We start from the raw sequence: 15,772 nt of genomic DNA on the forward strand, positions 1-15,772 counted from the left end.
GAAAATTTAAAAAAAAGTATATGAAATAAAATCCTGCTGAAGGTGGATGATAGAGAAGACCGGTTGGTTTTGGTAGAAAACAATGACAGGCTTGCTGACACCTTCATCTAGGCTATTTAAAATTTATTTTTGCTTTCCCACTCATTTTGATTGAGATTTCAATTATCCCAATATTGACTGGGCAGTGAAACATCAGGGCATGCTAGACAGATAAAGTTCCTGGATGGAATAAATGACAGTTTTGTGGAGCAATTAGTTCAGGGAGCAATTTTAGATCTAATTCTCAGTAGCGTGCAGGATTTGGTGAGAGAGGTAATGGTGGTGGGGTGTCTAGGCAATAGTGATCATAATATGATCAAATTTGAATCAATGACTGGAAGGGGGGACAGTAAGTAAATCCACAGCTCTAGCGCTACACATTAAGAAAGGTGGAAGGAAGGCAAAACAATTAACAGCATGGTTAAAAGGTGAAGTGAAAGAGGTTATTTTAGCCAAAAGATCTTCATTCAACAATTGGAAGAAGGATCCATCAGAAAAAAATAGGATAAAGCATAAGCATTGGCAAGTTAAATATAAGACAGGCTAAGAAAGAATTTGAAAAGAAGTTGGCCATAGAGACAAAAACTCACAATAAAAACTTTAAAAAAAATATATCTGAAGCAGAAAGCCTGCAAGGGAGTCGGTTGGACCGTTGGATGATCAAGGGGTTAAATGGGCACTTAGAGAAGATAAGGCCATTGCGGAAAGATTAAATGATTTCTCTGCTTCGGTGCTCACTGAAGAGAATGTCTGAGAGAGACCTATTTTGGAGAACGTTTTCATGGGTGATGATTCAGGTGAACTGAACCAAATCACGGTGAACCTGGAAGATGTGGTAGGCCTGATTGACAAACTGAAGAGTAGCAAATCACCTGCACCGGATGGTATACATCCCAGGGTCCTAAAAGAGCAAAAAAAAAAAAAATGAAATTTCAGAACTATTTCAACTAATTTGTAACCTATCATTAAAATCATCCATTGTACCTGAAGATTGAAAGATGGCCACTGTAACCCCTATATTTAAAAAGGGATCTAGGGGTGATCCTGGAACTATAGATTGGTGAGTTTGACTTCAGTGCTGGGAAAAATCGTGGAAACTGTTATAAAGAATAAAATCACAAACATTTAAATAGACATGGTTTAATGGGACATGGATTTAGCCAAGGGAAGTCTTGCCTCACAAATATGTTAAATTTTTTTGAAGGGGTGAATAAACGTGGATAAAGGTGAACCAGTAGATGTGGTGTATTTGGATTTTCAGAAGGCGTTCGACAAAGTCCCAGATGAGAGGTTTCTAAGAAAACTAAAAGTCATGGGATAGGAGGAGATGTCCTTTTGTGGCTTGCAAGCTGATTAAAAGACAGGAAACAGAGTAGGATTAATTGGTCAATTTTCACAGTGGAAAAAGGTAAACAGTGGCGTGCCTCAGGGATCTGTACTTGTACCGGTGCTTTTTAATATATTTATGAATGATCTGGAAAGGGGTACGATGAGTGAGCTGATCAACTTTGTGGATGACACAAAATTATGTAGAATAGTTAAATCTCACCTGGATTCTGATGAATTGCAGGAGGACCTTGCAAGACTGGAAGACTGGGCTTCTAAATGGCAGATGAAATTTAACGTAGACAAGTGCAAAGTGATGCATATAGGGAAAAGGAACCCTTGCTGTAGTTACACAATTTTAGATTCTGTTTTGGGAGTTACCACCCAGGAAAGAGATATAGGCATTATAGTGGATAATACATTGAAATCATCGGCTCAGTGTGCTGTGGCGATCAAAAAAGTAAACAGAATGTTAGGCATTATTAGGAAGGGAATGGCAAATAAAATGGAGACATGTCATACATGCCTCTGTATCGCTCCATGGTGAGACTATACCTTGAATTCTGTGTGCAGTTGTGGGGAAAGTGCAGAGAAGTTTGACCAAAATAAGGGGCTTGGAACGGCTGCCCTATGAGGAAAGGCTAAAGAAGTTAGGGCTGTTCAGTTTGAAGAAGAGATGACTGAGGGGGTTATGATAGAATTCTATAAAATAATGAAAGGACATGAACACGTTAATGTAAATCTGTTATTTACTCTCCCAGATCATGGAGTGCCCCCTGGTACTTCTATTAAGTTAGCAAGTAGCTCATTTAATTAAAACAAATCAAAAGAAAATTCTTTTTTGCTCAGCGCATAGTTAAGCTCTGGAATTTATTGCCAGAGGATGTGGTTACAGCAGTTAGTGTAACTGGGTTTAAAAAAGGTTTGGATAAGTTCCTAGAGGAAAAATCTATAAACTGTTATTACGGTAATTAATAAGAAATAGTAGCTTTATCTAATATTTGGGTACTTGCCAGGTACTTGTGACTTAGATTGGCCACTATTAGAAACAGGATACTGGGAGTTATGGAGTTGAAATGATTGTATTTACACCATTTAATCTTTGGCATTTGGAATTTATATTGGACTTCTAAAGATTTGAGATAGGTGATCTTAGACCTTGGAATTTTGCACCCATCAGTTTTGGGTGTATAATTAGGAGTATATTTTAGGAGAAAAATATTTTAGTGAATGTTTCAGGGAATCTTTTTCTTTGTGATGTATGATTTTATATATATGATTGGATATGGTGGATGTATGAGTATGTGTGGACTGAGGTATGATTGGTGGAAAATGTATGTGCATCGTTAATATAATGTTATGATACTTATGGGTTTGAAATTTTGATATTGTGTGGGACGTAAAGTGGATTTAATATTTGATATTGATAGTGTCTCAAAAAATGTTTCTTCTGTCAAACATTGTTTTTAATAAACAGACTAAAAGTGTTTGTAATAACAGTGAGTGAGTAAATTTGGAAAAGCAGTTTTGTGAAGCTTGTCCTCCCAGAAGTCTACTTTCCATGGTAGGATCTGGGTTTCTTATTCATAGGGACCTTCTCTTTCAGTTTTTATTTTATTTTGCCTGGGAATTTCAATGAAATCTGTGGAAAAATTATTTTCCACAGATTTTTCTCCTGTTATATCTGCTATTTTTCCACTGACTTTTTGTTTATTTTATCTGGGAATTTCAACATTATAACAAACTGAAAACAAAGGTCCCTACTTATTCAGTAAATGCTCTGATGCAACCATTATCTTGGGTCTCCCCGCATATAATGGCTAATTCAGCCTGCTTATCGAGGGGAAAATGCAAGTGTGCTTATCTTAAACAGTATTTTCTGTAAGTAACAGGATGAATTAGCCATGTTAAATATGTCATCCTCCCTAGAATTAGCTCTATTATTGAATGAGGAGGCCCGCAAGGCAGTGCCCATGCAGGGATTCCTGCACATGCTCAGTAGAGTTCAGATATCTACTAGCTAGGAGAGATGAGTTTGTTTGTTTGCTGGATGGCATCATCCACATGTAATGGCTAATTCATTCTGCTGTCTATGGAAAGCAATGTTTATGGTAAGGAACTTGCGCTGTCTCCGCCAAGATCTGGTAAACTGTAAAAGTCAGTTGAGAAAACTCCCAGAATTAACATGTCTGTTATGAATAACAGAAACACTTCTTCCCAAGGGAGACCCAAGCAATCTTTCCAACAATTATCAACCAATAACAAGCCTACCTACAGTCCACGCTATTAACTGTATAGTTGAAGAGAGAATATGTGATCATATGGATGGTAATAACATTATGGTAGTAGAACAATAGGGCAATAGAAGAAGGGTATATGGAACCAAGGACCAGTTGATACTGAATAAAGCCATCATGACCAACTGTAAGACAAGTCGAAATCTCAGTATAGTATGGATACATTTTAAAATAGCTTTTGATAGTATCCTACGTTCCTGAATAATAAATTGCATTGACATGTACAGAATGAATCCTGGCCTGATGAGCATATAAAGTTTATTATGAGAATCTGAATTATGAAGATGGACAATATGTTTAATATCAAAATCCAGCAAAGAATATTTCAGGATTCCCTTTCACTGCTCTTGTTTTGCCTGGCACTAACTTATTGAATCTTTCTAACTTATTTACTTTTTAGACTATGGCAGAGGTGGCCAACACCAGTCTTTGAGAGCCACAAACAGGTCAGGTTTTCAGGATATCTACAATGAATATGCATGAGAGAGATTTGCATGCTCTGCTAAGCTACAGTATCTCTTGCATATTTATTATGGTTATCTAAATATCTGGCTTGTTTGTTGCTTCCAAGGACCTGTTATAATTAGTGAGGTTTGGGTGGACCCTTGGACACTGTGGCAGCTGACCACGCCCACGGGGGGAAGTCCCGTGATGGGTCACAGGTCAGGCTCAGCCTAGGACACACAAACACAGAGATTGATCTTTTATTAGACAATGTGGTGAAGCCACCAGAGGTGGCAGAGGTGAGCAGCAGAAGTAGCCCGGCTGGGCTAGTATCCCTCAGGCGCTGGAACAGCAACACATCCGGTAGCAGTGCTGTAGTGGAAAGAACTGAGAATAATGAGTACAGTGGAATATGCACAAAGCCCCAGTATGGAGAACCTCAGGATAGGAAGAGCAGGCCCTCGAGGAGCGAGTACCTGATCGCTGAGAGGCTTGAAGGTAATGTACTCACACAGCGGTTCCACGTAGGAGATAGCACTAGGGCTGGAACGGAGGCAGGCCCTCGAGGAGCGAGTACCTGGTTCCAGGGAACAGCTCTGAGGTGAGATGGTAGTACTCACTGGTGTTGAAGATAGTGAATCCTTCCAGGCAGAAGAGAAGGTAGGAGCAGGCAGCGAGTCAGGGAACATGGGCCCTTGAGGAGCGAGCACTGGTTTCCTGATAGCAACCTGAAAAGCAAGTGAGGCCCTCGAGGAGCGGGTACCCCGTTAGTGATAAGAGTCCAATGGAAGATTCGAGAGGCAGAGTAGCTGGGTACGGAGAGTGAATCCCATCCGTAAGGAATCCCCTTGGTAACTCAAAGGCTAACAAACATCGTAGGCTTTAAATATCCGGGCAGCGTGACTTCATCACAGGGGGACGCCCCTGAGGTTCGCGCCAAGTAGGAAATAAGAGTGAGGGCTGCACGGTGCGCGCGCCCTAAGGTACCAGAGGAGCATAGCGGGAGGCAACGCCGGAGAGGACGGCAGACAGACGCCGCGGCAGCCAGGCGTCCATCAACAGCACGAGGAGGTGCAAGGAAAGAAAGGCGGAGTGTAGCCGTCAGGAAGGGACGGTTGCAGCAGGACCGGAGTTGGCTGATTTCTGCACTTTGGATTTCACCATAATTCTAGAGACTGGTTGTAGATAACTTGAAGCTTTACAACTCTGAGCAGTGAAGAGCTTCTCAGAACCGCTGTGATGGAACCTTCTAAATGACAGCATACAACATTTTATAAATAAATAAAAACGACAGGATGACACTTTTCCTGGACAAATGTGCTAAGGCAAACTTCTGTAAGGGAAATTGATCAAAACTGAGAACATCTCTCCGATTGTAGAAAATCGCGGGGGGCGTATATAAATATCTAGAGGTAGATAAAGGTGCAACAGTTCAGCACAAGTCGCTGAGAGAGAAAATGCAAGAATACTGTGGGAGATTAAAACGAATTTTGAAAAATGCCTTAACGCAAAATAAGAGACAAGCTATCAATCAACTTGCAATGTCTACACCCTCCTATAGTGTTAAAATAAGACAGTCCTGATAAAGATCTTAAACAGTTTCATGTAAGAACAAGAACATTTCTCCACGCCCATCAAGTATTCTACCAGCACATGCAGGGAAAGAAGCAATGGGATTTGCAAAACTAGACAAAATCTCTTTAAAGAATCTGAATAGCACATAAGGAAGACCAATTCGCAAAATCATAAATATAGTAGGAAATAGAGTTGCTTCAGAAACCCCTCATGTAGATCAAAACCTAACTCAGGAATGGCCATGGAGAGAGAAGCTTAAATCTAAGGATGAGAGATTTATAATTGCAGCACAGGATAGTGGATTACAGTCAAGATGGTTCACAGCATTGAAAAAAAATGGTAAAACAGATAAATATAGATTCTGTAAACAGGATTGGTCCGAGCCAGGTGGGCGTCTTGGGCAGGTCAGAGTGGCATCCCAAGGGGGGGAGATGCTCCTCACCTCCTGCTTTTCCTCGGCCTTGACAGCATAGGGACAGACCAGTCCAGTGCTTCTGTCTCTCAGCGAAAGCTGCTGCTTGGCCTGCCTGCCCCTGTACCAGCAGGCAATAGCTGCCTATGCTAAGGGGTGGACCCTGCCGGCTTGGCTCCTCCCACTGCCTCCCAGCCTTGCTCTGCCTCGCATGAGCCACAGCCTCCAGTGGAGAGAGACCTTCCAGGCCTGCAGCAGCAGCAAACGATAACTGGGGAGCGTTGCAGGTGGATGGATGGGAGTATGGGCAGTGGCAAACCATTCCTGCAGCCCTGGGTGGAGAGTCAGAACCGCAAGCCCTCAGCAGCCCCCACAGGCAGGTGCCCCGGGCCGCCACCCAGCTGGCCTGCCCCTTAATCTGGTCCTGTCCGTAAAACAAAACTTTACACATCTCATCTCTGGCTCATGTCTGGCTGATGTTAGAAGGTCTGTATACAGCAAAGCATAAAATGCTGCCACAGCTGATCCACTAGAAATTATGTAAACATCTTTGTATCGGAATAGCGCTGAGACCATGAGTTTGGAAGAATTGTAGAGGATGAAGAAGTTGTGATCCCCCTGGAACTTTCCTATTCCAACAAGATGAAAAAGCTTGATGCAAGGAAACCCTAGATATTGTGGAAAAGGAGAAAAGCCCAGGGACAGTATTGTTGATAGAACCGTCGGTACCAAGCCCCGGTGGTATGGCTCCTTTTGGGTAGTAGTGCCCATGGCAGAGGCCATAGTAGCATAGGAATGCTATGGATTTGACTGTCCTGGTCAAAGTTGCTGGCATTTTCTACTCCCACACTGAGATTCGTAGCTGTTACATTGTAGCAAAATAAAGTTGTCCTTTGGCTAACTGTATAGTTCCACTTCTTACTGTTCCTCATGCTGAGTTCCATGTGCTACCTACAGATTTACCAAGGTCCTCAGTAGATTGAATTCATTAGTACTTTAACAACAAGACAAAAGGGTTGGAGAGCTGTGCATTCACTTTATCATCTTTCTGACAGACAAGTGGTCTAGTTTTTCTCTGACATAAAGAAACTGGACCATCCCATTTAGAATAAGGAGGCGTGGTGGCAGATGTCTTGCTGTACACTATGAGGTCCATATTCAGCCATCATGTGGCTCTGCTAGTTAGCTGGTTATACATAACCGGCCAATTAGTGCTGTATATACAGCGGTGTAGCCACGGCTCTAAATACTTAGTTATCTGGTTATGTATAACTGGATAACTTTACAATCATCTCAGTTGAACCTTTTAGAGATCCCCTCAGTTCGACATGCACAACTGTTTAGCACTAGGGAGACATCTTTTTCCATAGCAGCACCAACTCAATGGAATCTCATTCCTTTTGAATTGAGGTCTTTGGATGATGTTAAAAGATTTAAATTGGCTTTAAAAGAGCTTTTGTTCTGGCGTGCCTATAATATGTAATAGTCTGTAAGTGAGAATTCAGTTCCTGGAGAATAACAGTGAGATTATTGTTATCAGTAAAAAGTGAGAATATTGTAAGTAGAGAAATTGTTATGAGTCTCTGCTAATACCAACTGATGAGTGATAGAAAATTTGATTCAGTGTTAATGTATAATTAGTACCACTATATGGTATTACTTATTTTTGTTTCTGTGAAACTGAATTTTTTTTTCTTTTTCTTGTGTGAAGTATGTGTTAATTAATGTTTTTATTATGTACGTTTGCTTTGTTCATCGCCTAGGCCTATTTGTGTTAGGCGATTAATACATTTTAATAGATGAAATGAAATGAATAGCCCTTTGGGCCGACTAGAGTTGTCTGGATAAATCAGTTGGCTAACTTGGAATATCAAATTAGCCAGTAAATTTATCCAGTTAAATAGATTCCTCCCTGATCCACCCATTCCCTGCCCTTGACTTGTCCAGCTAAAAACTTAAGTGGCTGTGAGGATCCGCTGACTGTAGTTGGATTTTCATTGGCACCACATAGCCGGCTAAATAGCTCCATATGACTACAGTAACCAGTGTTCATCTGACAATAAATGGGGATTTATTATTTTCAAACAGAAGAAGTTTGGTTTTACATCTCTGGGTTGTATGCATATAAATATATAAAGCGGTTATAAATTTCAATTCTGTAATTTAATGTTTGTTTTCCTTATTCAGATTCACAATCCAGACTGTGATATGGCTGACAGTAGGTTGCGATCGGGGTCTGTCAATGGATTTACAATGAAATCACAACTTCAGATCACTGGTGAGTATTAATATGAAGATACTGAATTATTATCTAGCTGTTCATGAGCTTAGTTAGCTCTTTTCCTCTTAGTTTAGAGACTTCTGGGAACTAATGCTTAAATAAACAATATTAGCTTTAATTCTAAACAATGGGATTGGAATAGAAGTGGGTAATTTTCAAAGGGACTTCTGTAGGTAAAAATGTTTTCCCCCCCTCAGCAGTCTTAAACGGAGAACATCAGAGGTTTTAAATCACTTCTATTTCATTGCTCCTCTGCTTCCTCTTGAGGCAACATGCCTGTGACCTTTTAGAAAGGGTATTGGGAGTCTCCACCCCCAGAGCCCCTGAGAGTAATTGTTCTTCCTGCCAAACCTGCTGGGACTTGTAGTCCAGCACATTCCTGTACGTGCCCTGGGAGCCCTCCTGCAGTTTTCTTTGCTCAATCTACACCCTGGCTGTGAATGGCATGCATGTGTGTATGTGTATACAAAAATTCAAAAAGAAAGGAGAGGGAAATTATAATTCTCCCAAACAATTCTTTAATCAAAAAATAAACATTTTTTTCAAAACAAACTAGCTAACAGGTCGATACAGTAAAGTGTGCTCCGTCGGAGCGCACTGTCAGCCTGCTCTGGACGCGTGTTTTCCCTTACCCCTTATTCAGTAAGGGGAGGAAAACACGTGGCCCACCCGCGGCACCTAATAGCGCCCTCAACATGCAAATGCATGTTGAGGGCCCTATTAGGTATGCGCGCGGGATCCAGTAAGTAAAATGTGCAGCCAAGCCGCACATTTTACTCTAAGAAATTAGCGCCGACCCAAAGGTCGGCGCTAATTTCTTCCGGCACCAGGAAAGTGCACAGAAAAGCAGTAAAAACTGCTTTTCTGTGCACCCTCAGACTTAATATCATAGCGATATTAAGTCGGAGGTCCCTAAAAGTAAAAAAAAGTAAAAAAAAAATAAAAAAAAATTTGAATTTGGCCTGCGGCTGTCGGGCCGAAAACCGGACGCTCAATTTTGCCGGTGACCGGTTTCCGAGCCCGTGGCTGTCAGCGGGCTTGAGAACCGACGCCGGCAAAATTGAGCGTCGGCTGTCAAACTCGCTGACAGCCGCCGCTCCAGGCCAAAAGGAGGCGCTAGGGACGCGCTAGTGTCCCTAGCGCCTCCTTTTCCTCGTTTGCACCGCGTCACCTCATTTGCATACTGGATCGCTCGCACCGGCGAAGGGCCGGTGCGTGCGCCGGGAGAGCGGGTGTTCGTCCGCTCTCCCGCGGTTTTACAGTATCGATCCGTAAATGAGTAGAGATGGTATCAGGACAGAGTGCCTCTGTTCTAATCCACTGTCTCTCGCCCGCAATGGGCCTCAGGCAGTATCAGTCTCAACGGCACTGTAATTATAATCATCCACCGTCTTCCTCATAAACTACCGTATTTTTTTTATCTTTATACCTTTAATTGTTTCTTTTCACCTAATACAAAAAGCATATATCTTTTATAAACGTACTAACTAACCTATCCTAAACCCACATTAAATCTATCACCACTAAAACGCCAACACATCTTTGAATTTTGGTGGTGATAGATTTAAAATCTATCCCCTGATGCAGGCTTGCTGGCCGAAACATGGTCCATGTTGGGAAAATTTTGAACAGCAAAAACCTTTTTTGAACGCCGGATTATACAAGCTAAGTATTTTGTTGTTTTTTAATGTGGGTTTAGGATAGGTTAGTTAGTAAGTTTATAAAAGATATATGCTTTTTGTATTTGGTGAAAAGAAACAAAGGTATAAAGATCAAATAAAAAATATGGTAGTTTATGAGGGAGACGGTGGATGATTATAATTACAGTGCCGTTGAGGCTGATACTGCCTGAGGCACATTGCGGGCGAGAGACAGTGGATTAGAACAGAGGCACTCCGTCCTGATACCATCTCTACTCATTTAGTTAGTTTGTTTTGAAAAAAATGTTTATTTTTTGATTAAAGAATTGTTTGGGGAAATTATAATTACCCTCTCCTTTCTTTTTGAATTGTTGTTATAATTTGGGGAGGAGTTGCTTCTGTTGTATGTGTGTACTTGCATATGTACCATCACAAAGGGCAGAAGAAATGCTTGCTGGATCAGATCATCATCAATCAAGTCCAGCGTTCAGTCTCAAACAGTGACCAGTCTATGTTGCAAATATGTAAGAACATAAAATTTAGAATACTGAGTCAGACCAAATGACCATCAAGTATAGTGTCCTGTTTCTAACAGTGACTAAGCCTAAAAGGTAGATTCCATTGATTCTTATCCCAGGGATAAGCAGTGGATTTCCCCAGTCCACCTTGGTTTATGGACTTTTCCTCCAGGAATGTGTCAAAACCTTTCTTAAGCCCAGCTACACTGACAGCTTTTACCACATCCTCTAGCAATGAGTCCCAGAGCTTAATTATGCATTGAGTAAAAAAAAATGTTCTATTTGTTTTAAATTTTCTGCTTGGTAACTTCATTACATGTCTTTGTATTTTTTGAAAGAGTAAACAACTCTATCTGCATTTACCTGTTTGCTCCACACAATATTTTCTAAACCTCTTATCATATCTCTGCCATCTCTTCTCCAAGCTGGAGTCCCCTAATCTCTTTAAACTTTCCTCAAAGGGGAATCTCCTTTATCATTTTGTTTTGCCTTTCTCTGTACTTTTTTCTAATTCTGCTAAATCTTTTTTGAGATGCGGTGACCAGAATTGCACACAATGCTCACGGTATAGTCACACCATAGAGTACTACAGAGGCATTATGACTGTTATTTTTCTCCATTACTTTCCTAATAATCCCTAGCATTCAGTTTGCTTTCTTGGCTGCTGCTGTACACTGAGCAGAGAATTTCAATATATTATCCACAATGATGCCTAGATCCATTTCCTGGGTGGTGATTCCTAATCCGGAACCTTGCATTGAGTAGCTATAATTTGGGTTGCTGTTTCCTATGTGCATCACCTTACAATTATCCTCATTTAAATTTCATCTGCCATTTGGATACCCAGTCTGAAAGGTCTTCTTGCAGTTTCTCACAATCCTCTTATGATTTATTTAACAACTTTGAATAATTTTGTATCACCTATAAATCTGATCATCTCACTCATAATTCCCATTTCCAGGTCATTTATAAATATGTTAAAAAAGCAGCGGTCCCAGTACATATCCCTGGGGCACTCACCTATTCATCTTTCTCTATTGAGAAAATTGACCATGTAGCCAGTTTTCTATCTTTTAACCAGTTCCCAGCCCACAACAGGACGTTGCCTCCTATCCCATGACTTTTTAATTTCCTCAGAAGTCTATTATGAGATACTTTGTCAAATGTTTTCTGAAAATTCAGGTACTCTATATCAACTGGCTTATCTTTATCCACATGTTTATCACGCCTTCAGAAAATATAGCAATTTGGTGAGGCAAGACTTTCCTTGGCTGTATCCATGTTGACTTTGTCCCAGTAATTTTGTTCCTTATAATGGGGTAGATTTTCAAAGGGTTACGCGCGTAATATACACGCATAACCCTTTAAAAACCCTCCTGCACCGCCGAGCCTATTTTGCATAGGCTCGGCGGTGCGCGTATGTCCCGGGGCTTTGAAAAAGGGGCGGGGTCAATGGTGGGGCGTTGGTCTGGGGGTGGGACCGAGGAATTCGCACAGCGGCTGTGCCGGGGGATGGTGCGCCGGCAGCCGGCCGGCACGCATAACTATAGAAAACAAGATGGGGGGGGGGGATTTAGATAGGGCTGGGGGGTGGGTTAGATAAGGGAAGGGAAGGTGGGGGGGAGCGGAAGGAAAGTTCCCTCTGAAGCTGCTTTGATTTAGGAGTGGCCTCGGAGGAAACGGGGAAAGCCATTGGGCTTCCCTAGGGCTCAGCATGCGCAAGGTGCACAAGCGTGCACCCCCTTGCGGGCGCCAACCCCAGATTTTATAACATGCGTGCGGCAGCGCGCGCATGTTATAAAATCGGGTGTACATTTGTGCGCGCCGGGTAGCGCGCACAAATGTACCCCGCATGTGCTTTAAAAATCTACCCCTATAGTTTTTGCCATTTTGCCTGGCACTGACATCGGATTCACAAGTTTGTAGTTTCCTGGATTGCCCCTGGAACCCATTTTTTAAAACAATTGGCATTACGTTCGCCGCTCTCCAATCTTTGGGTACCATGGCTGATTTTAATGATAGCAGATAACTAACAGGAGGTCTGCAATTTCATTTTTCAGTTCTTTCAGCACTATGGGATGTATACCATCTAGCTAGGTGCTTTGCTACTCTTTAGTTTGTCAATTTACCCTAATACATCTTCCAAATTCACTGAGATTTGTTTCACTTCCTCTGAATCGTCACCTTTAAATATAATTTCTGGCATGGATATCTCCCTTATGTCTTTCTCATAAAGATTAAAGCAAAAAATTCATTTAGTCTGTCTGCTATGGGCTTGTCCTCCCCCACTGCCCTTATTTTACCACTCGATAATCTAATGGTCCAACTGACTCCCTTACAGGCATTTTGCTTTGCATGTACCTGAAAATGTTTTATTATGAGTTTTTGCTTCCACAGCAAGTTTCTTTTCAAATTCTCTTTGCCTTCCTTATCAATGCTTTGCATCTAATTTGCCAGAGCTTATGCTCTTTCCTGTTTTCTTCATTCATATCCCTTTTCTAGTTTTTGAAAGATGTTCTTTTGGCTATAATTGCCTCTCTCATTTCACGTTTTAACCATGCTAGCAATCATTTGGCCTTCCTTCTACATTTTTTAATGCATGTAATACATCTGGTTTGGCCTTCCAAGATGGTATTTTTAAACAGCATCCATGCCTGATTTAAACTCCTAACCTTTGAAGCTGCTTCTTTTTCCCCAACCATAATCATTTTATCATAGCCTCCCCTTTTGAAAATGAAATGCTGTTGCAGTAATTTCCTTAGTATCCTCCCTCCAGTCATTTAAGTCAGATTTGATGATATGATCATTATACCCAAGTGGTCCCAACACTGTCACCTCTTGCACAAATCTTGTGTTCCACTAAGGACTAAAATAACTCCCCTTCTTGTCAGTTCCTGCACCAGCTGCTCCAAAAAGCAGTCCTTTATTTCATTTAGAAATTTTACCTCTTTAGCATGCCCTGATGTGATATTTACCCAGTCAGTACTGGGGTAATTAAAATCACCTATTATTACTGTGGTACTGATATTGTTAGCTTCCCTAATTTTTGTTAACATTTCATTGTCTGTTCATTCTGGACAGGTGGACGGTAGTATACCCCCATTACTTATTCTATGCCCCTTCTCACATGGAATTTCAATCCATAAAGATTCAATATTGCATTTTGTTTCCTGCAGAATTTTTAACCTGTTTGACTCTGTCCTCTTTAGTACCTCTCTCTACCTCTCCGCTAAAGAACTTTAGAAAACATATTAAAACTTTTCTTTTTAATTTACCTTATTTTTAGATGTTTTATTTATTATTTTGTACTAAGATATTTTGCTCTTATTTTTAATTTTTGTTTTTAATGATTTGAGCTGACATTTTATGTTTAATAGTTGCTCTAAAACTTTGTATGGTTTTGTATTTGCTTATGATTATGTATGTTATTTTGTTCATCGCCTAGGTCATTCATGTTAGGCGATTCACAAATTTTAATAAATGTAAATGTACCAATTTGATCCATCCTATCATTGTGATATAATTTGTACCCTGGTATCCACTGGTTATCCTCCTTCCACCAGATCTCTGAGACGCCAGTTATATCTACCTCTTCATTCAGTGCTATACACTCTAACTCTCCCATCTTATTTGTTAGCCTTTTAGAATTTGTAAACAGACATTTCAAATTATATTTTTTGTTTATATCAATGATCTGCTTATCAGATGACAGGGGTAATTTGGAATCTTTCAACTCTGTCTGTTCTTTACCGGTACTTAAAGGCACCTGGGCTACTTTAGCATTTATTGCAACCTCACTGTAGGGTTGCTCTAATTTCCCTGGTTTTTTTTTTTGAGTATCCTTCAAAGATGCATCATACCGAGCCATGCACATTTGAGCAACTGTCAGTTTTCCCCCATTATCTAGTTAAAAAGCTGCGCTATCTCCTTCTTAAAGGTTAACGATAGCAGCCTAGTTCCACTCTTGTTAAGGTAGAGCCCATCCGTTCAGAAAAGGCCTCCCTTCCCCAAAATATTGCCCAATTCCTACCCAACTCTAAAGCCACCTTCCCTGTACCATCAGGCAGGAAAGAAGTACCCAGCAGATCCCATAAAGTAGATGTTTCCTGTTGTTCAGTCCTAGGGATAGTGAAAGTTATTTTAATCTACCTGGCTAATGTTTTATGGACTTTTCCTCCAGGAACTTGTCCAAACTTCTAAATCCCGCTATGCTAGTCACTTAGATCATGTCTTCTTGGCAGCAGATTCCACAGTTTGATTGTGTACTGAGTGAAAATATTTTTTAATGCCCATTATTTACCAGTTTCACCCCACTCATGGTTTTGTAAACCTCTGTAATGACCCCTCTCAGCTGTCTGTTTTCCAAGCTGAAGAGTTCTAACCAACATAACATTTAAGCACAGAGGAGCCATTCTGTCCCCCTTTATCATTTTTGCATCACCTTCTACACCTTTTCTAGTTCTGTATTTTATTTTATTTTTTTTAAGATGGTGACCAAAACTGCACATAATACACAATGAGCCGATGATTTCAATGTATTGTTCACAAGGGCTCCTTTCCCTGGTTGGTGATTCCCAATACACAACCCAGCATTGTGTACTGCAGTTGGGATTATTTTTCCCTGTGTCTATCACTTTGCTCTTTTCCACATTAAATTTTATCTGCCATTCAGTTGCCCAGTCTCCTAGTCACACAAGGGCCCTCTGCAGTACTTTCCACTGTTATTTTAACAACTTTGAATAATTGTGTTATCTGCAAGTTTGAGCTCCTCACTTATTCCTTTTCCAGATCATTTATGAATGTTACACAGCGCAGGTCCCAGTATCAGTCCTTGTGGTACTCCACTAATGACTGTTCTTCATTTGGAGAACTGATCTACCTTCTGCTTTCTGTCTTTTATCCAGTTACCAGTCCTTAACAGGATACTGCCTTCTATCCCATAATTTTGTAATTTCCTGAGGAGTCTCCCATGGGGGACTTTGTCAGATGCTTTCTGAAAATGCAAATACACAAAATCAACCTGATTACTTTTATCTACATGTTTTTTACATTTTCAAAAAATCTAAAAGATTGGTAAGACAGATCTTCCCTTTGCTAAAATCGTTGGCTCTTCCTCATTAAGCTATGTCTGTCTATATCGCCAGTGATTTTGTTTTTTTAAAAATGACTGCTACCATTTTGCCTGGCACTGACATCAGGCAAATTGGTCTATAGTTTCCTGGATCACCTCCGGAGCCCTT

The 15,772-nt window shown here is 40.8% G+C and overlaps 1 protein-coding gene across 2 annotated transcripts in view; it reads left to right on the forward strand.

The window, feature by feature from the left end:
- LOC115097963 (E3 ubiquitin-protein ligase Itchy) overlaps window positions 1-15,772 on the forward strand; it is a 278,895-nt gene that overhangs the window by 24,373 nt on the left and 238,750 nt on the right. For both annotated transcript variants that reach the window (XM_029614171.1, XM_029614172.1), the window contains exon 2: window positions 8,281-8,371. In XM_029614171.1, the coding sequence (XP_029470031.1) occupies window positions 8,281-8,371 (91 nt within the window). The remainder of the gene's footprint in view (window positions 1-8,280; window positions 8,372-15,772) is intronic.

This window comes from Rhinatrema bivittatum, chromosome 8 (assembly GCF_901001135.1).
Source record: "Rhinatrema bivittatum chromosome 8, aRhiBiv1.1, whole genome shotgun sequence".
In the NCBI taxonomy this organism is placed as follows: domain Eukaryota; kingdom Metazoa; phylum Chordata; class Amphibia; order Gymnophiona; family Rhinatrematidae; genus Rhinatrema; species Rhinatrema bivittatum.